This window comes from Thalassophryne amazonica, chromosome 12 (genome assembly GCF_902500255.1).
Source record: "Thalassophryne amazonica chromosome 12, fThaAma1.1, whole genome shotgun sequence".
Classification (NCBI taxonomy): Eukaryota; Metazoa; Chordata; class Actinopteri; order Batrachoidiformes; family Batrachoididae; genus Thalassophryne; species Thalassophryne amazonica.
In genome coordinates, this window is record NC_047114.1 from 46,226,452 (window position 1) to 46,247,771 (window position 21,320).

Here is a 21,320-nt window from a genome sequence, read left to right on the forward strand (position 1 = left end):
TTTTCTACTAAGGTTTGAACTTTGAGTGTTTACACATGAGAGAAAAGTGACAAAATGTTAATGCCTGTTTGAGAAAAGTGTACAGTGTAGTGAGGGGTTTTACAGCCTTAAAACATCTATAATTGTAAAAAATAACGCTAACTACTTTGTGGATTTCGCCTATCGTGGGTTATTTTTAGAACATAACTCCTGCGATAAACGAGGGACCACTGTATATGATAAAATCGTTATCAAGTTGTTTTACCAATGAATATGGCTTTTTACACCCTGAAGAAAACCATACACTCTTCGGCCTCAGGGTGTATAAAGCCATATTCATTGGTGAACAACTTGATAACTGATTTTATATATATATATATATATATATATATATATATATATATATATATATATATATATATATATATATATATATGTATATGTGTGTGTGTGTGTGTGTATGTGTGTATGTGTATAATTATGCATTTATTGTTATTTACAGTAGTTATTAGGCTCATATTGTCTTGCTTACAATTTGGACATGTTCAATAAAGCCCTTCTATCAATCAATCAATTCAATACATACACACTGTTTTATTTACATTTTAACGGTATCTGCAGGAGGACGTGCATGTGCGCATACATGAGCTTTTGACCAGAGCGGAAGCTAGCTTCGAGTTAGCAGAAGTTAGCGTGCACACTGACATCTGCGAAATGTCTTGTAAATCACTCCAGAGGTGTTATCAGGTTACAAGAACAGCGTTTTCAGTTTTTAGAACTGTTTATTTCTGGCTAGCTTTTACATAATATATGGCAAAAAGGTTACATTTACACACAAAGGAAATGGAGTTTGTAGCTAGCTAGACCAGCCACTCATGTCATGGTGCCTCTACTCTGATTGGCTGTCATCCGTGCCTGAGAAAAAAAAAAAAAAAAAACAGAACAGAATGAAACAGAATGTGACTTTTTACCTCTTAAAATAGGTCAAGGTTAGTGATGTTTGAACCTGTCCAAGGTCTGTGTCCCAAGAATGTTCCCTGTGAATTTGAAGACCCTGGCAGTAATAGGACTGGACTTATGCTGAGCACAGACAGATGGACAGACAGAAGGACAGACAGGTACAAAGTCTTTGCAATACCAGATGGCCATATTTGATGGCATCGGGTAATATGTCTACAGGAAAGACTATAGATTAAAGTATGGCATTGAAAGAAGGAAACGTGAACAACTTGGGCAACACCAAGCAGGACTGTGGTTAGTGTGTGTGTGTGGGGTGGGGGGGGGGGGGGGGAGATAAGCTCCTGTCTGTATATGTTAATGCAACCTAAACTATAATATATTTGTTTATTCATGTATGATAGCATACAATATTACAACGTCAAATGTTCTAGTTGCCGATAGTGCCGTTTCATTCGTGAAAAATCTCACGTAAAAATGCGGTGAATTTAAAAATTAAATAAATAAATAAATAAATAAATGGGGGGGGGGGGGGGGGGCACGACATAAAAAAAGACTGTGATTTTAAAATGTCTAGTTGGTTTTGTGTGACAGGTAAGAAGAACGCAAAAACAAATGAGTGGGTCATACCATCGACACACCCTCCAAAAGCCCCCAGCAGCCTTCAGCGCACACAAGAGCATTTAAATATGAAAACCGAGTAGCACGAACTAATCAATTAATAAATGGAAATAAATGAGCGAATACGGCCTCCACACGAAGCGAGGAGCTGCGGCTCGGAGACGGGAGGAAAGGCCACCGTGTGGCGGTTTTAGGCTGTTTCCTGGGCTTTCACTTCTACTACAGCACCGCAGACACGGACCGCACGAATGATGCGTTTAACCCGTTTAAACGCAGCTACGCGGCTCTTACCTGTACATAATTGTTTTCACAGTATTCCGCAACCCGGGACAGGTTCTGGTAGCTTTCTACAAGAGCTCTTTTACCGGCAGGGATTTCCTCCTCTAGCAGCATTTGTAGCTCTGCCATCTTACATCCCTTTGCATGTCTCTCTGCTGCTTTCAGCGGTGATGCTGCTGTGAAAGCGACCCCCCCCCCCCGCAACTCCCCCCCGCCAGGCCTTATGTAGCCGCTGATTGGCTGTCACACTAAGCCACAATACCAACTGGCCAATAAGGTTGCGAGAAAGCCATCATCATCATCATCATAATCATAATCATAATTATTATTATTATTATTATTATTATTATTATTATTATTGTTGTTGTTGTTGTTGTTGTTGTTTTTGTTGTTGTTATTATTGTTATTATTGTTATTATTATTATTATTATTGTTATTATTACACACCAGTTTCTATATTGAATGGTTCTTTGAAAGGATTGTGCGTGCCCGTTTCAACATGGGCTATGTATTTAACAGATTTTGCTAGAGCTGAAATGTGTCTGCGTTTGTTTGTCTATTTGTGGCCCTGCGACAGACTGGCGTCCTGTCCTGGGTGTACCCCGCCTCGCGCTCTATGACTGCTGGGATAGGCTCCAGCCCCCCACGACCCTTAATTGGACTAAGCGGTAGAAGATGGATGGATGGATGAATTTGATAGAGCTAATGAGTTTTTTGGACTTACAGAAAGCTTTTGATACAGTTGACCACAATATTCTTCCCTCAAAAACCAGAAGCATAGGTTTCAGTGATGTCTCCATAAAATGGTTCAGAGATTATATGTTGAACAGAAAATAGCTGGTTGATATTTGTTTTATTCTTTTACTTCTGTTTTTATTTATGTATTTGAATTTTTTTATTCATTTTAATTATTTATTAAATTTATGGTAACTTGTTTTATGTAAGGCGCCTTGAGACGGCTTTTGCTGTGATTTGGCGCACTATAAGCTAAATTAAATTAAATGATATTTCTGGTGCTATGTCTGACTTCCCAAGCAGATCTTCAGCTCTCAGCTGAGTGAAAGGAAATAGTCCAGAGGAGGGCAGAAGAAATGCTACATGGGCTTCCTGAAGCACTCTCAAGAACTGCTCCATTGACTGGAAGACCTGGGAGGAACACACGAGGGAACGGTCCACCAGAATGGAAGTCTTCAAAAAAATGTGAACAAACAACACAGAGGAGAAAGAGGAAGGAGAGAGAGCAAGATCCTGACAGGCAGAAACTTCCTGCAGCAACCATGTGCAGCGTCTGTAAGAAACAGTGTGCATCGACTAGGCCTGTTCAGTCATATCCGCATCGACCACCCCGTCCGGGAATCAATCAAGAGATGATTTTCCTTACCACCCGAATGTCTTATGGGGTACCCACAGGGATCCATTAGGCTCTTACTGTTTTTTGTGACGTGGAATTAGCTGGAATTAGACATAAAGACATGGTAGACCTCTAATTTCCTGCTTTTAAACTCAGATAAAACTGAAGTTATTGTACTTGGCCCCACAAATCTTAGAAGCATGTGTCTAACCAGATCGTTTACTCTGGATGGCATTCCCTGATCTCTGGTAATACTGTGAGAAATCTTGGAGTTATTTTGATCAGGATATGTCATTCAAAGCGCATATTAACAAATATGTAGGACTGCCTTTTTTCATTTACGCAATATCTCTAAAATCAGAAAGGTCTTGTCTCAGAGTGTGATGCTGAAAAACTAATTCATGCATTTATTTCCTCTAGGCTGGACTATTGTAATCATTATTATCAGGTTGTCCTAAAAGTTCCCTAAAAAGCCTTCAGTTGGTTCAGAATGCTGCAGCTAGAGTACTGACGGGGACTAGCAGGAGAGAGCATATCTCACCCGTGTTGGCCTCTCTTCATTGGCTTCCTGTTAATTCTAGAATAGAATTTAAAATTCTTCTTCTTACTTATAAGGTTTTGAATAATCAGGTCCCATCTTATCTTAGGGACCTCGTAGTACCATATTACCCCATTAGAGCGCTTCGCTCTCAGACTGGTGGGCTTACTTGTAGTTCCTAGGGTTTGTAAGAGTAGAATTGGAGGCAGAGCCTTCAGCTTTCAGGCTCCTCTCCTGTGGAACCAGCTCCCAATTCAGATCAGGGAGACAGATACCCTCTCTACTTTTAAGATTAGGCTTAAAACTTTCCTTTTCGCTAAGGCTTATAGTTTAGGGCTGGATCGGGTGACCCTGGACCATCCCTTGGTTATGTTGCTTTAGACGTAGACTGTGGGGGGGTTCCCATGATGCACTGTTTCTTTCTTTTTTGCTCCGTATGCATCACTCTGCATTTAATCATTAGTGATCGATCTCTGCCCCCCTTCTCGGCATGTCTTTTTCCTGGTTCTTTCCCTCAAGCCCCCAACCAGTCTCAGCAGAAGACTGCCCCTCCCTGAGACTGGTTCTGCTGGAGGTTTCTTCCTGTTAAAAGGGAGTTTTTCCTTCCCACTGTGGCCAAGTGCTGCTCATAGGGGGTCGTTTTGACCGTTGGGGTTTTTCATGGTTATTGTATGGCCTTGCCTTGCAATATGGAGCGCCTTGGGGCAACTGTTTGTTGTGATTTGGCGCTATATAAGAAAAAAGTTGATTGATTGATTGAAATGTAAGCTATTATGATATACCTGTGCCTACTCGTCCTTACTAGTGCCTTACTAATGATTTACTGGAATGCAAGACCAAACTTAAGGTACCTTGACACTTGCACAAATTTGATGCCCGCACTGACACACAATCTGCCATGCGAGAGAGTAAACTCATTGTAAACTGTTGTAAACTGTGTGCGGCTGCATGCAAGTGTGCAAAGAAAATTTTGAAATGTTCAAAATCTCTGGCACACATTAATTTTGTGAACTACATGTGAACATTGTGTAAACTATTCAAAAATACTGTGTGTCAGCTTGATTGGGGCAGTAGGGCCTTAGGGAGGTGACCAAGAAATTCACATGTATTTAAGTATTCACAGCCTTTGCCATGAAGCTCAAAATTGACCCTGTTTCCCATGATCATCCTTGAGATGTTGCTACAGCTTATCTGGAGTCCACCTAGGCTAAATTCAGTTGATTGGACATGATTTGGAAACATACACACCTGTTTACAAGCAGTCCTACAGCTGACAGTGCATGTCAGAGCACAAATCAAGCATGAAGTCAAATTAATTGTCTGTAGACCTCCGAGACAGCATTGTCTCGAGCCACAAATCTGGGAAAGGGGACAGAAAGATTTCTGTTGCTTTGAAGGTCCCAATGAACACACTGACTTCCATCATCCATAAATGGAAGAAGCTGTGATCCACCAGGACTCTTCCTAGAGCTGGACACCCGGCTAAACTGACCAATCGGAGGAGAAGTGCCTTAGTCAGTGAGGTGACCAAGAACCCGATGGTCACTCTGTCAGAGCTCCAGCATTCCTCAGTGGAGAGAGGAGAACCTTCCAGAAGGACAGCCATCTATTCAGCAATCAACCAATCAGGCCTGTATGTACAGCGGCCAGACAGAAGCCACTCCTTAGTAAAAGGCAACATGGCAGCGCACCTGGAGTTTACCAAAAAAGCACCTGAAGGACTCTCAGACCATGAGAAACAAAATTCTCTGGTCTGATGAGATAAAGATTGAACTCTTTGGTGTGAATGCCAGGCATCACGTTTGAAGGAAACCATGCACCATCCCTACAGTGAAGCATGGTGGTGGCAGCATCATGATGTGGGGATGTTTTTCAGTGGCAGGAACTGAGAGACCAGTCATGATTAAGGGAAAGATTAATGCAGCAAGAGACATCCTGGATGAAAACCTGAAAACCCTCAGACTGGTTAGTTCATCTTTCAGCAGGACAATGACCCTAAGCACACACCAAGATATCAAAGGAGTGGCTTCAGGACAACTCTGTGAATGTTCTTGAGGGGTCCAGCCAGAGCCAAGACCTGAATCTGATTGAGCTGCTGCAAAGAGGAATGGGCGAAACTGCCCAAAGCTAGGTGCACCAAACTTGTGGCATCACATTCAAGAAGACTTGAGGATGTAATTGCTGCCAAAGGTGCATCAACAAAGTATTGAGCAAAGGTTGTGAATACTTACATACAGTTTCTTTCTTGAATTTTCTTTTCCCTTTCCTTTTTTATTTTTAATAAACTCGCAAATTTTTTTTTTTTTTTTTTTTTACTTTTACATGTCTTATGGGGTGTTTCAAGTCGAATTTTGGGGAAAAAATTAATTTGCTCCATTTTGGAATAAGACTGTAACATAACAAAATCTGAATAATTTCCGTGTCCAACCCCCATAAGAGTCACTTTCATTTCATTTGTCCGTAAAACCTTTGAAAAATGTGTCTTCATATGTTTCTTGGACCAATCCTGACCTTCAGTCTTGGAAATTAGGTAGGGTAGTGGAATTTTTTGATATTTTATGTGTTTTTATAGAAGGTCGGGCGTAAATTTTGTTGATACTAAAATATAGGTTACAGCCCCATGACTCCTAAATGGAAGTATTAAAAATTAATGAATGAATAAAAACGGAAAGCTTGCGCCCTATGGTGGAGCTTTCCACACTACATTTCCCATAAACCCCTGTGGCTCAAATCCCTAGCAGAGCCGCGCCTCCTGTCAAGAAGTAGCGTTTGTGGGAATTGAAGGCGTTGCCACCGCTCATTTAGTCAAACTAAATATCCAGAAAAACTACATTTCCCAGAAAACGTTACAAATCAAGCATTGTGGAGTTGTCCTCGTTCGAAGAGATTCTAACTGCACAGGTGGGTCCCATTTTTATGGTGAGATTCTGAGATGTTAGCAACAGAAGAAAACATTTTTCGTATTAACATTTTAAGCAACCAGGTCTTCGAGAATGTTCGTGCTGTGCCCTTAGAAAGAAAACTACATCCCAGTATTCAGATTGGGTTGCTGTCTGCTGCTGAACCTTTTAGAACAGGGATTCATTTTCTAATGCTTGCTTTAAAGTCTTTAACATGTCAGTGTTTTATACTTGTCAGGTCAGCATGGCACAGGAGGAGGATAAATACAAGCTGCAGGAACAATTTACTACAGCAGTTAAAGTCATCCAGAGCTTACCCGAAGAAGGTAATATTCTATTCTATTTTATTCTGTTCTGTTCTATTCCAGAACATAAATGGGAGGATTTGATCGGTGATTAAAAAATAATAGTGTAATTTTCCAGCATGGCACAGTATATTGGTATGTCTCACATAGTTTGGTTCACAGGGTTGTGCATTAGCACAGAATATCACTTCTAATTTTTATTATTATTATTATTTTCAAGCTGCATCACCTCATGTTTACAGGGCATTGTTATTTCCAGCACTTTAAATATCTGTTTTTAAGGCACCTGAGGCCTCATGTACAAAGACTTGCATGGATTTCCTACTGAACATGGTGAGGTGATGAAGGTGATGGTCTAGTGGTTAATCGTTGGGCTTGAGACCAGAGGATCCTCGGTTCAAATCCCAGCCTGACTGGAAAATCACTAAGGGCCCTTGGGCAAGATCCTTAATCCCCGAGTTGCTCCCGGTGTGTAGTGAGTACCTTGTATGGCAGCACCCTGACATCGGGGTGAATGTGAGGTATTATTGTAAAGTGCTTTGAGCATCTGATGCACATGGAAAAGCGCTATATAAATGCAGTCCATTTAACATGGTTATGCTAAAACACCAAAACTGTCGTACGCTAAAACCCAGAAACTGTTGTACACACAAAAAATTCAGATATATCAAAGTGTGCGAACACATGGATCCAAGCGTGTTCCTTTTTTACATCCCAGTCAATGTGGAATTGAGCGCACATGCAGAAGTACCGAACTCCTCCCTGTCCATGCCCTCATTAAAATAAGCAAATTTATTTAAATGAGGCTTGGGATTCCCTTCTCTGTCCTATCATTCCATATGAACAGAGAAAAGAAATTATACCAAGTGTGAGCTATAGGTGAATGGAAATGAAGTGGAGTCACGCAGGAATATTTTATTTGGTAAGCTATCAAACAGAAAAGAAGTGTGTAGGAGCGTGTGTGTGAGGCTGTAAATGCTGTGGGCTCAGAGGAGGGCACACAAACTGAAGTTTTAAAAAATTAGGTGCGCCACGGCTGATAGTGTGACATTCACAACTTTACACATGCATTTATTGACAAATATTGAACACAGGGAGACAATTGGGGGCTTGTTAAGAAGCTCTGCCACTCTAGTTTCACCATCAAGAAACAAACAAAAAAAAATTAATAATAAGAAAAAATATATACCAATGTGCACATGGCCAAATGTGCCCATGCTGGTTTTCATTCGGAACAGTTACATGAATAAACTACTTACTCACCAAGCAGCCACCCATCATGCACCGTGCCAGCTTCTAGGCTGTTCCCAACACCACCCAATACATTTGCACATCACATATGATTTGAACATTGATGGAATGAAAATGTTTCCTATTAACAAACACAAATTCATCATGTGATGGTGCCTTTATAGCAATATGTGTGCAGTCAATAGCTCCGATTACATTAAGTGAACTGGCTCTTGGTGCAAATTGCGCTGTAATGTTAGAATGTGATGTACCTGATGCAGTGGTGGGCACAGCTAACCAAAAAGTTAGCTTTGATAACAGTTAATCTGCTAACTGAAAAGTTAACTTTTATAAAGCTAAACTGACAAACCCCTAAAAATTTAGCAGAAGTTACAGCTAAAAGCTAAACCAATAACTTTAAATATTGACTCCAGTACACTGGTAGCTACTGATGTTTCTGAATAAATTCAAAGGCAATCACAAACAACAACGAGCCAGCTCTTCTGTCAAAGATCAGCCTTCTCTCAGCAAAAGATACCTGGTGACCAGAGAGGAGGAAAAAAAAGATAACTTATTTTCACAGCCATACAGTCTTGCTGACATGTCACAGGAGTCATGCACAGCAAGGCAGTTTTGACTTATGGTTAAAATTTTAAACAAACTAATTCCGGACAACTTATCAAAATTAACATCACCTGCTCTCCTCACTCCCTCCCCCCCTCGGAGGAAGTGAGGAGAGCAGGTCATTTGAATTTTCCCATAATGCCTTTTGGCACATGTGTCTGTTTAACGTGCATTACTTTAAAACTAATACATATAGCTGATATTTTTACTTTGTAAAATGACAGAGTTGCCGTTATTTTCACTAAACTGTATGGAATTAGTTGGTTTTAAATTAAACCATGAGTGAAAGATGCTTGGTGCTTCATAACTCCTGCCCTCTCTGTGAGTATCAGCATGTGGAAAGTAAATTATGTTTTTACTTTTTTGCAATAGCAGCTGGTCCACCCACTTTTACTGGGGGAGGACTGAGCTTCTCACAGCAGTCTCTTTATTGCAAAGCACACACAACAGAAATTAACATGTAGGATTTTAGGTTTTACAGATGTTTCTGACCGTCTAGCTTTATCTCTATGCCAGCAAAAAAAAAAATGATAGCAAACTAAAAGTTATCGGAACTAAATTTAGCAGAAGCTAATTGGTCTGCTGAAGATTTTCAAAGTTAGCTGAAAAGCTAATCCGCTAACAAAAATGTTAGCTTCGCTAATTAGCGGTTAGCAGATTAGCAGAACTGTGCCCACTACTGCCTGGATGACATATGGATGATTGCATTCCACACAACTGTCATGGCATGACTCAAGGTTGACTGGCACACTCCTGACCACTGGAATGCCCGTGTTGCCAGGGACCCCAGCGTGGTCAGCACCTGGCTAATCACCGTATTGCACTCAAGGGCCCACCACAGTTCTGCGCACAACTCTAGTAACACTGGCCTTGGTAAACGAAATTGGCTTATTAGCCAATTATCATCATTTGCAAGTAAATCCTCACGTCCCTGAATACTTGCTCATGTTGGATTGCACCATTTGCAAGGTCCTTTAACAATTCAGTCATTGTTAATACATTTCTTCATCACTTTGTGCATGCTTTTATATCCACCCCACATAATTACAAACACGTGGGTGTGTTAATTGTTTATAAGTGTGTCTCCGATGTGCACATCACTCTGATGACTTCTTGTTTTCACATTATTAACAGTTTCCCAGCATCACCTCTATGTGTACCTGTTGAAACGTGCGTATGCCAGCCATGAACTTGGCATGGGGCACCGGGCATTTCCACGGTCATTTTACTTTTGATACATCTGAACGTTAGCATGGAGAAGGACGTATACTATATATTTGTGCATACGTAACCTTTGTACATGAGGTCCCTGGTGACTTACAGCCAGGACCATAAGTATTTGACAGTGGCAGCTTTTGTAATTTTACCTCCCTAGACCCCAACAGGAAAGGTATATTTAAATAATCAAATTTTGCATGGAGTATTGATCTTCATCATCAATTTGAGGGGTTTAACAAAAAAATGCCATTAATGTATATAATTATCACATTTGATAATTATATACATAAAACAGTCAGAATAATATTAACAGTACTTTTCTTTTACTATAATACCCCAATACTGTAATTCCATTTCTTCTTTATCTGTCTCCACTGTTAGGTTCTTTCCAGCCATCTGATAACATGATGTTGGCATTCCACAGTTACTACATGCAGGCCATATTGGGGCCCTGCAACATTGCCAGACCAACTGGCTTCTGGGACACTCGTGGGAAAGCTGAATGGTAATTACTTACAGTACAGTATGCTTTGTTATATTTCTTGGTTATGTTTCATAAATATGAGTTATACTTCAAAATTTCTAGAAGTTGCACTCGCAGTGTGATACGCCTGCTCTTTTCAAGTTTGACACCCATCAATGCAAATAATTTCTTCATAACTCAATGATACCACAATATATGGGTTTATTTAACAGCTGAGTGGATCTTTGTCATTTGATTGGTGTTTTCTATGTCACGTGACATGGATTATTTGTCCCATTTGTGTTGCATTGCATTTAGCGTGCAATTTTGGTTCCATTTACTGTGCAGTTGGGTTCCATTGCACGCTGCGAATCCTGCCCATGCACATGCTAGTGGGGGTGGCATTTAGCTAAACATGGCGGAGTTTGTTTTGCTGACGGATGACAATTTAAAGGAGCTAACTGACGGTGCTAATTCTTCTAACACACACACACAAAACAAATCCACTACACCTACACTACACCCGTCTGTAGGCATGAAGAGCTGTTAGGATGAAGAGGATGAAGTCAGGATGAAAAGCTGGACAAATTTCTGACACGATTTTTCACTGGAGTGAGGAAGTACACAAAGTCCTTTTTTTGGAAGTACACAAAGTCGGTGCATGGCATCACGAACTACATCGCCAGAATTATTTTTGAACTATCTAACTGTTTTTCCAAGTTGACTGAGAACAATTTTGAACTCCTATTTAAAGGTCGTGTTGGACTGTTGACGTCAAAGCACCCGTGATGCACACTTTTGGTGTGGTAAGTCCCTTTTCTTTTGTTTATAAATTAATAAAATATCAAATGACAAGGATCTATTTCAGCCGTTATATAAAACAAGTAATACATTTTTTTTCATTCTTTCAATATAATGAATATTTAATGAGGTGAAACCTGGAACATTCCATCTCTCACCTCATGAAATGTTCGTACCACTGAACTCATAAACATTCACTGTTTGTATACTATGTGGCTTTGGTCAAATGTTTGTAAAATTGAACATCTTTAAGGCCCCTTCCCAAATAACACGAATGAGGTCGTATGGCGCACGAAGGACGATTCGGCCGATGGCTGTGTAAATTCGAACTGCACTCAAACACCTCGTACAGCAGTCCCACAGCAGTAGGCACATTTGTTCAGCCACAGCACATACACGCCACAGTTGTGTTGCATTCGTTTTGGAAACCCAATCAAACGGCAGTCGAGATGCAGTCATACCGCCATTCCACTGAAGTCACAACATTCATACTGCAAGTCGGTACACAAGTCGGACCATTTGGACTGTGGTTGAGGAGCCGTACAAAATGTTTGGCCATGGCGAATCTTACCCGAATATCCAAATTAAGCCAGTCTTCACACTATAGGCCAAATGACGGCGAATGCTCATTCAACCCAAAGTCAACGTGCAATCCAAAGTCAACGTGCAATCCAAAGACCTCCAACAGCAGCTGCAATGCTCTTACAACAGCTGGGCCTATTCGCATGGCCAGCTCGAATGTAGTGCACGTGACACCACAATCAAGGTGCGGTCGAGATGGCGAAAGGTTGCAGGACGGTCAAGGTGCAGTGTGATGGCTGGCCAGACTGCGTTCGAGGTATAATTGCCGTGGTCAGGCATGTCAAATCCTGCCAGCATGTCCAGCTTGTGCTGTCTATGCATCCCCACTGGATCCCGTTTGGGGTTCACAAAGAAGATATTTTTATGTGCAATATGTCTGTGACACACATACATCCTGTGAACTCCATGTGGACATTGCACAATCAAACCGAAAAGGCACGGTGTGTCCCTGCGGGGCAATATATCCCACAGCTGCGGAGCACAGCGCACACGTCTGAACAAGGTGGTATATCCACAGTAAACCTTCAGATTACAGATCGCCACTTGTGTTGCCACTTTTACGGAGTGCTTCTCCACAAAAATTTCAAATAAAATAACTAAAAAAGCCACGCCAGCCAGGGTGAAAGTAAGATTATTCAGTATTTCAATTTTCAGTTTCGATTTATTTCCATTTATATCGCACCAAATCACAACAAAGTTGCCTCAGGGCACTTCACACAACTAAGGTCTAACCTTGCCAACCAGAGCAAGAACATAGGTGACAGTGGTAAGGAAAAACTCCCTCTGATGATTTGAGGAAGAAACTTCAAGCAGACCAGGCTCAGAGGGGCGACCTTCTGCTTGGGCCATGCTACTGACACAATTTTCAAAACAATTTACAAAACAAATATACAGAAAATTTTGGCGGTGCACAGGACGGGAGGGTTGCAGAATTACACACCTCTCCTATCTCTGGACTCCACGGCTGGTAAGCTTCCAACTGACCTGCATAACTGCAAAAAATAAGCTACCAACCTTGGGAAGTCCCTTCTTAAAGCTACAGTAACTAAACTTTCTGAGCTGTACCACATGCCGAGTTGACTGCTGGTGGAGCCGAGTAGACCGCGCATGCAAAACGAGTACACCTCGTGTACAGCGTAGCGCTAGCTAATCAAGCGACGCCTTCTATCGATAACGACCAATCAGATAACGCGATACAAGGCCTACTTTGGCTGTCAGTTTGTTGACAAGATGGCAGAAGACTGGTTTGCGTCTGTTAACGACGCTGAATAAAAAGAATTTTACACGAAAAACATGCGAAGAATACCCACAGAAATACACAGTCAGCAGCCAACCTGTTTTGCAAGTACGTCGCTGAAAAGGGACATGCGCCCAACTTTGAAACTTATGACAGACGGATGCTTGACGGAGTACTCGGTTGATTTTACGCGGAAGCTAGACAGGCGAATGGCGAACTTTATAAGAAAACAAGCCTGATGACTCTTTGTCACAGACTTAACAGGCATCTCCAGTCGATTGATGGGATGTCAGTTGGTGCAGTATGACAGTAATAATAGAGTTGAAACTTGAGATTGATTTTTCAGTTTTAGTTTGTTTGACAAACTCCCAATTTTCTTGTTTACCATATAATAAAGCAGACATTTGATTTCGGTGTACCCGTGATTATGCGGACCTGGTCAGGATGGGGTTCGCCGAGGCCTTCATGATGCAAGCACCAAATTAGGCACAAATACTCCTTAGACATTACTAGGGCTGGGTACCGAATTTCAGTTCATTTGTGGCATAATCACGGGTACACCTCATCAAAAGTCTATAATTATATAATGTATGCTGAATATAAAATAATAAGAAGAACTTGTCTCATACAGTATTATTTCTTATTTATGTAATTCTAGATCATTTTAATGTTCAGGAGATGCAATAATTTTCAAAATAAACCATGATATAATGGAATTATGAGGTTTATATTATGTGCATCATAATCTGATATTACATACAATAACATGGGGTTATCATGTGTACTAGAGTGTTTCCCGTGGGGATCCACGGGCTCTAGATTGGGTAATGTTTATAAAATAGGTAGCTGACATTTCTTAAAGGTGGTAATAAATTCAGCAAAGCTTCTATAATGAGTTGGAATGATGTGTGATTCCAGAATTATTTTAGAACCTAATGGCCCGGTCACATGGCACGTGACGATTCCTGAACCAAGGGAAAAATTTAAAAAGTCACAAATCATTGAGAAAAGGTGGACGAACGAGCTTTATCGAATAGCCTGCGAATCAAGAGTGCTAAAGGGACGAAAGAGGAACAAAACAAAACTGAAGCTATGTTGATCTCCACGCTTTAAACGAAACGTGCCCAGAGCCACTGCTGGAGCAGTATGTGTCTGCATCTCTGCATACCAGGACTTGGCACTGGAATGGATCTCATAGTGCCTGAGTCCTGGAGAAACTGCAAACAGAAGCGCATGATCCGACCCACTGTGGAGATCTGTGCGCACGGCGGTGGATCTGCCTGCTCTGGTTCCTCATCCAGAACAAAAGAGGGATCATCTCCTCATAAGAATCCTCACTATCTGGTTCAGACTGCTCTCCATCTTTCTGGTTTGCTGGGGTGGCTGCTATTTCGCTGTATTACGTTACTAGTAAGTCCCTTCGGCTGCTCCCTTGTTTGCACTTGGGGTCGCCACAGCAAATCCAAGCTGGATCTGCATGTTGAATTGGCACAAGTTTTACGCCGGATGCCCTTCCTGACGCAACTCCACATTACATGGAGAAATGTGGCAGGGGTGGGATTTGAACCCGGACCATATATATTGATTTATAACAGAAAAGGGGGGGACTAAATATAAGTGTAAAGATGATTGAATATATCAGAGCAGTAAACTGATCACTCCGTGTGAACGCCGTGCATTGACTCCCCGTGTGCGGTTATTTCAACTAGCTGCAGCTGATCCACAATGGGTCATTCCATGTCAATTCAATGAGGGCCTCACGCACTTTGTCTCAGATTTTCTTCAAATTTTAATAAAATATTCCCACACTATTCAGAACAACAAATCTGAAGTTTGAGGCCTGTAGGCCAAGTAGTTTCTGAGATATGGCTAATTTAGTGTGCATGGGGTCTGCAGTTTTTTAGGCAAAAATTATGGCCGTCATTTCTGGAGCCATGTTCAAGGTAGAATATCTCAGCAAATAATGAACTTAGAGGCCTGACATTTTCTGTGGCAGTTGTCATGGACACCCAGACTTTGACTATAGTCAAACAACAGACATTGACACTAAACTGTGAAGTTTATGTATGCTCAAACTATGGAAAATCTTACATTGACAATTGCGAGCATCCATGTTTGAGACACTGAAGCATACCATTACACTCAAATAAGCCTTTCTCTTTCTTGGCTCCTTAATGCCAGCTATGAAATATGTAAATTTGGCATATCTGTGGTAAACAGTTATTGTGGGAGAAACCTCTGAAATCTGAAAAAAAAAACATTTTGTGGTCAAAATTTATTAGAAGAAAAGCTCATGTAGGGCAGTAAATAAAACTCTTCAAACTGATTCCAATTTGAAAGTATTCATATCTACTTTGTGTGTTAGAAACATGGCCTTCTTTATGAAACTCCTTCCTGGTTAATGTAAGCATCCAATTGTGGCTAATTTGTGCACTCGCGAATGTATTTCTAGTGCTGAAATGACAATTTCATTTTAATTGTGTGTACACACTGCATTCATATGATTCATGGCATACCCCAGAATGCTTGCACATAGATGTGCCAGGGGGATTCCCCAAGGTTTCCACAGATACTAGGCTTATATAATTTATTGTATCCACACAAAAGATTAATTCTGGCCTATATAAGGTCCCTGAGCCCAGTGAAGCTGACCCCCCCCCCCACCCAGATAAAAAAATCCAAATAAACAGGCTGAGTTTGCCCTGTAATTTCTGACGGTACATGAGCGCAGCAGCAGCAGGAGCGCTCACAAACTAGCTTCTGCACTGTATGAAAACATTCAGCTGGTCGAGCGAAGTCAAACTAAACGCTAACATTACAAAAACTAAGCAAACGATTCAAAAAACGTTAAGAACTACAGCAAAACGAAATACGGATGAATTGAGGTTTTCGGCGGCATTTGTTCAAATTTTTTGACAGTTTAAAAATCCTGACGAAGCACCAGCTGCAGGAATGAAGCTGCACAAAGGTTAAACGATGTCAGCGAAAGTCCAGATTTCTTGTTTTGTTTGGGCTTCGTTGCCCTTCATTAAGTGCCGTGTGACCGGGCCTTGAGACCTCAACAATTTTTAGAAGAGGAACTCAGCCCTTTTATTTCCTGTTAATTATGTAATTTTTTTTAAATGTTAATTTACTGTCTAAATGTATTTATAAATTGTTTAGGTTCTTGTTATCATATACACACTATTACTATTATTATATATATATTTTTTTACTTCTATTTTGTCATTTGATTTTTAAATTGACTATAATGGAAATAAGTATTTTCACTTTCTTGTGTCATCCATGTATTTTTAATGTATTTGCTGTTATATTATGTACTTACACTGAACTTGCTAAATAAAATCACACATGCACTCATACTTTTAATATAAAGATGACTTTCTGCTGTAATGACATGTGGGATCAGAAAGTAGTTAACATCCATTGTTCAGGGTTTTTAGCTAATATCCGTAGCTTCAAAAATATTTGTCCTTTCAACATTCCATTTTTGTAGCATTCATCCTTGACCCAAAATACATAAGCACACCAAATGGCAAATGTCAGATGAATGAATGAAAACTGTTTATTTCGAACAAGGGCGTAGGTTTGGTCTCAGCTTTGGTAGGGACAATACCACCACCACCCCCTAACCCACTCATACCATTAGACGCACAAGTACAGCATAATACATAACATATGACGACATAATGCTGAATAATTTAACACTTTATTTACAATATTATGTGTGTAGGCAAACAAACAAATAGCTTAAATAACAAAATTGCACCCAAAATCACGAATCTATTCTATAGGCCTACACCTGAGAGAACTAGACAACAACAAACAATATACTTGTGGAGCTAAAAAAACAAAAAACAAAAACGTTTTTGCAACCAAGATGTATAATCTATTCTCTTCATCAATAATGCAGTTGTAGGTATCTGGCAACCTAATTTGCCAAAAAAAAAAAAAAAAGGGATTTCCAATAACATATATGGTGTATTACGGTAAACGTAAGCCTGTGATGTCATAACGCAGAGGAAAAACACGGAAGTTTCACACTAGTGCGCCGCTGATTCTCATTACCGTAAGTTCTCATGTAAGCCCTCACTCTGAAAAATTTCAACACTGACAGCAAGCCAAGAACCTGTGCTTTCCAACAGTATGCTATATGTTGCATATATTATGGTAAAGTGCGTTCGGTGACTTTTGAAACGAGGGAAAAGTATGAAAAAGAGCGCAAAACTGACAGAAAGTACAGAGACAGACAGCAAACATAAATGTAGTAATTTTTGAGGAAAAGGCAGGGTGTTAGTGTCATTTGTGAAGATGTGTTTGTGTGGGTGTGCAGTTTATTTTAAGTGTGGCGCACAGCATTGTTCGCAAGCCCCGCCCTTCTTGTTTTTCTGCACCGGAGCAGTGTTGCCAGATATGAAATATGAAACTATTGTACCAAAACCTCAAAATTATCGTATTTTGGGAGAAATTATCGTACACAAACAAAACGCATACAACGTAGCTATTTTTGCGTTTTGTTTTTTTTTAAATTTACAAAGAATTTTGTCACATTTTTAAACAGTAATTATAGTAATGGGGAAACTATGGCACATAAAGAACACAAATGCACAAGCAAATGCACTACCAGACTAGAAAGATTTTTTTTTTTCTGTGAAGGGACACAAACGTGTCAATTACCAGACTAGAAAGAGTCGAATTCAACCTTGAGGTCGCTGTCGTCATCCGATGCCATGGCCACTTGTGCAGATTTTGTTGAACACAGAAAAAATGTTGACACCTCCATAAGGAACTTGAACCTTTTTTTTTTTTTTTTTCTTGTATATCTCTTTGCTCTTGTGTTTTGTTCGTTTATTGCATTTGTTGAAATAAAGTTTCGAAAAAAAAAAAAAAGATGTTGGCTGGGGAATCTTCCTGTCACGGCAGAGATAGGATGGGAACTTGTATAGAGAGGGGGCGGGCTTTCAAATGACTTTGTCCCGGTCGCCCAAAGCCAGCAGCAGCCCTGTGTGTGATGTGTCTTTGATGCCGCCTGAGTGCAACGCCTGCAAAATGATTCTTGGGTGTCAGAGAGAGATGCGTGTTTGGGCAACCAACTGAAATTATCGTACATATTGGATTTTTTTCCCATTATTGATCGTACAGAGGGCAAAACTATCGTACAAATACGATAATTATCGTACATCTGGCAACACTGCACTGGAGCCACCCATCCTCTGTGCTCTGGGACCTCCCACTTTACAAATGAAGCACTGCCTGCCATGAGATGCGCTTTGTTTACATCCATGTGAGAAGAACGTGAGCCAATGAAATTGCAACATGGTAACCCTGTCACTCTGGCACATCGAAAACACAAAACATGACGACTAAAATTATAGTATCGAGTTCGCAAAAAAATAGTGAATGATTTTGATATATAAAAAAAATGCTAAATATTGGTAGGGACTATTTTGCCATCCCAAAATATTGGTTGTGACTTGTCCCTATGGTCCATATGCAAACCTACGCCCCTGATTTCGAACATTTGATACAACAACAATTACAAGGTAGATCAGTAAAGACAACAACAAAAAAGTTCCTACTGTGTACCCAACATGTCCGAAAAGGGGTAGGGTGAAGCATCAGCTTACTTATCCCTACCCCTTCTTGTTGATGTCCACAGTTTGTAATTGAAGTTGCACGCACAGCTGCTATAAGCAGGTGCTTTTAATTTGACAAAAAAGAAAAGACAGTGGCGGAAGACATTAAAACTACTACACATTTCACTCATGGTACCACCATGAGACTTAACTCACTCATGGTAAGAGCAACATAACACTTAACTAAACTGACTAAACCAAATGAATGGCAAAAAGACAATAAATCAATAACACTGACAACATTGTTAAACTAACAGGAACCACAATAACATTTAAAACCTCAAAACCCCGAACTCACATGGTGCATTGCAGCACAATGTCCATTGTTTGCTGGTTAGATAAAATTGCTGATTTCTTCAAAAATATTTGTCCTATCAACTTTACATTTTTGCAGCGTTCATCCTTGACCTGAAATACATAAGTATACCAAATGGAAAATGTCAGCTCTCCCTTTGTGTGATTGAAGCCATACGCATACACGCTCGCACACACAGAGGCCACTTGGCTATTGTGATATAGATGATTGCATCCATTCATTATCTATAACATTCATTCATTTTCTATCCCCGCTTACTCAATGAAAGGTCACGGGTGGGGCTTGAGCCTATTCCAGCAGTTGAAAGGTAAGAGGCAGGTTACACCCTGGACAGGACAGCAGTCTGTTGGAGGGACACATACAGACAGACAAACACATTCACACTTAGGGCCATTTTAAAGTTTCCAGTTCACCTAACCTGCGTGTCTTTGGAAATGTCTTAATGCACCTGGAAGGAACCCATGCAAACACGGGGAGAACATGCAAAGTCCACACAGAAAGGACCAGGTGGGAAACTATCCCAGGACCTTCTTGCTGTGAGGGCAGAGTGCTCACCACTAAGTCACCATGCTGCCGTGTATAACTGCATAATGCATTAACACCCTGCAAAACATGAAATCAATAATAAGACAACACAAAGCTGAAAAGTTATACTTAATTTGAAAATTTCTTCTGTACAGTGATCCATATCCATCAGGTTTTGGCACATTCTCTTTGTCATAATCTTGATGAGTTATGTACTAATTTTAAATTAATACTCCACCTGCAATATTTAAAAAATAATTACATCCACCAAAGACATAATAAAATCATCAGCGTTTATTTGTCTGTCTGTTAGAAGAATTACATCAAAACTAGTGCACAGATTTTGACGAGATTTCACCACAGATAGATATTAGGCCATGGAAGACTCCATTAAATTTTGGAGGTGAACCGTATCCGGATTCTAGATCAAGGTTTCTGCATCATGATTACACTTTATATAGGCTTTTCAAAACTACTTCACAGATTCTCACCAAATTTGCACCACAGATTGATAATAGGGCATGGAAGACTGAATTTTAGAGGAGATTGAGATCCGGATCTCAGGATTTCACTTTATAGGCTTTTAAGGATTACATCAAAACTACTGCACAGATTTTCACCATAGATTAGGCCATGGAAGACTCCATTAAATTTTGGAGTGGATCAGGATCAACATCCCGATTCTGGATAATTTCTTATATTTTCACCATTTTGAGGATCATCTCAAATCTGCTTGATGGATCTTGACAAAATTTAAATCAAATGTGTCTGTTGTACAAAGGAAGACTCTGTTAGTGTTGGATGGTGGGAGTGATCTGGATCAAATGCAGGTTCTGCAGCAGAAACATACAATGTCACAATGTAAAACGAAGATCAGGGAGGCACTATTTTGTTTCAGCTTGTGAATTAAATATCAGATTTCAACATCTTGATCAGTTGGACCATTCTGGATCAGTATGCAATTATTGCATTGTGTTGTGGAATCTGGATCCAGGTAAAGTCCGGGTCATGAAGTGAATCACATATCTTCTATTCTGAGTCCTTGTCAACCCTCGGTGGATGTCAGAAATCTCAGATTGCTCTTGTTAATGCAATGAAAATAAGTGATCAGATACAACTGAAGGGACTAAGCACGGTGATATTTATGCATCTACGGTATTATAAAGCAAGAAACCTGTTACAAAAACTGAAGAAGCAGTAAATAGTTTTGTTTCTTAATAGATAACAAAGATTGTGATGCTTCTGAGGCTGTCCAGAAGGATGTCTAAAGGGCAGAGAATTCATTGTGCAGTGATTTATTACAGGTTGCCTTCAAACTCACTTTGAAAGAAAAGGATGGTTGCCTGAATTACAGTAATTACATGGGGTATTAGACTACTCTCTGTGCTGGGAAACACACTGAAAAATGCTTCATGGGGTTAGTTTGTATAACTTTTACTAAACTGAATTTTCAGCACTACGAGTACATAAAACGTTTTTCTTGTTCGCAGTTTAGATGTTGGTAGAAAATTGTTCACAGTTTACAAACAGTTGGACATAGGTTGGCAATGGTTTTTCAAAAACAGAATTGCAACTAGGGTTGGGTATTGAGAACAGGTTCTTTTCGAGAATCGTTAAGAAATTATTCGATCCACCCACCTCAATAGCCTTTTTGCTTAACAATTCCCTTATCGGTCCTTCAGAGCAGTCGTCGTTTTTGAGGGTGTTTCTCGGGAAAATGATGATTTTGCTACATTGACTGCAGACCCTGCAGCGGCT

The 21,320-nt window shown here is 40.3% G+C and overlaps 2 protein-coding genes across 6 annotated transcripts in view; one reads left to right on the plus strand and one right to left on the minus strand.

Annotated features, from left to right (window-relative positions):
• Nucleotides 1-2,028, minus strand: part of LOC117521106 (abl interactor 1-like) — a 137,805-nt gene extending 135,777 nt beyond the window's left edge. The window contains exon 1 of the mRNA XM_034182422.1: nucleotides 1,849-2,028. Coding sequence (XP_034038313.1) covers nucleotides 1,849-1,965 — 117 coding nt within the window. The 5' untranslated portion in view covers nucleotides 1,966-2,028. The remainder of the gene's footprint in view (nucleotides 1-1,848) is intronic.
• A 4,812-nt stretch (nucleotides 2,029-6,840) lies between these two features.
• The window catches only part of LOC117522426 (acyl-CoA-binding domain-containing protein 5-like), a 42,940-nt gene continuing 28,460 nt past the window's right edge, over nucleotides 6,841-21,320 (plus strand). For 3 of the 5 annotated variants that reach the window (XM_034183829.1, XM_034183827.1, XM_034183824.1), the window contains exons 1-2: nucleotides 6,841-6,951; nucleotides 10,384-10,507. In XM_034183829.1, coding sequence (XP_034039720.1) covers nucleotides 6,870-6,951; nucleotides 10,384-10,507 — 206 coding nt within the window. In that variant the 5' untranslated portion in view covers nucleotides 6,841-6,869. The remainder of the gene's footprint in view (nucleotides 6,952-10,383; nucleotides 10,508-21,320) is intronic. The other 2 variants (XM_034183828.1, XM_034183830.1) reach the window with 2 other exon arrangements.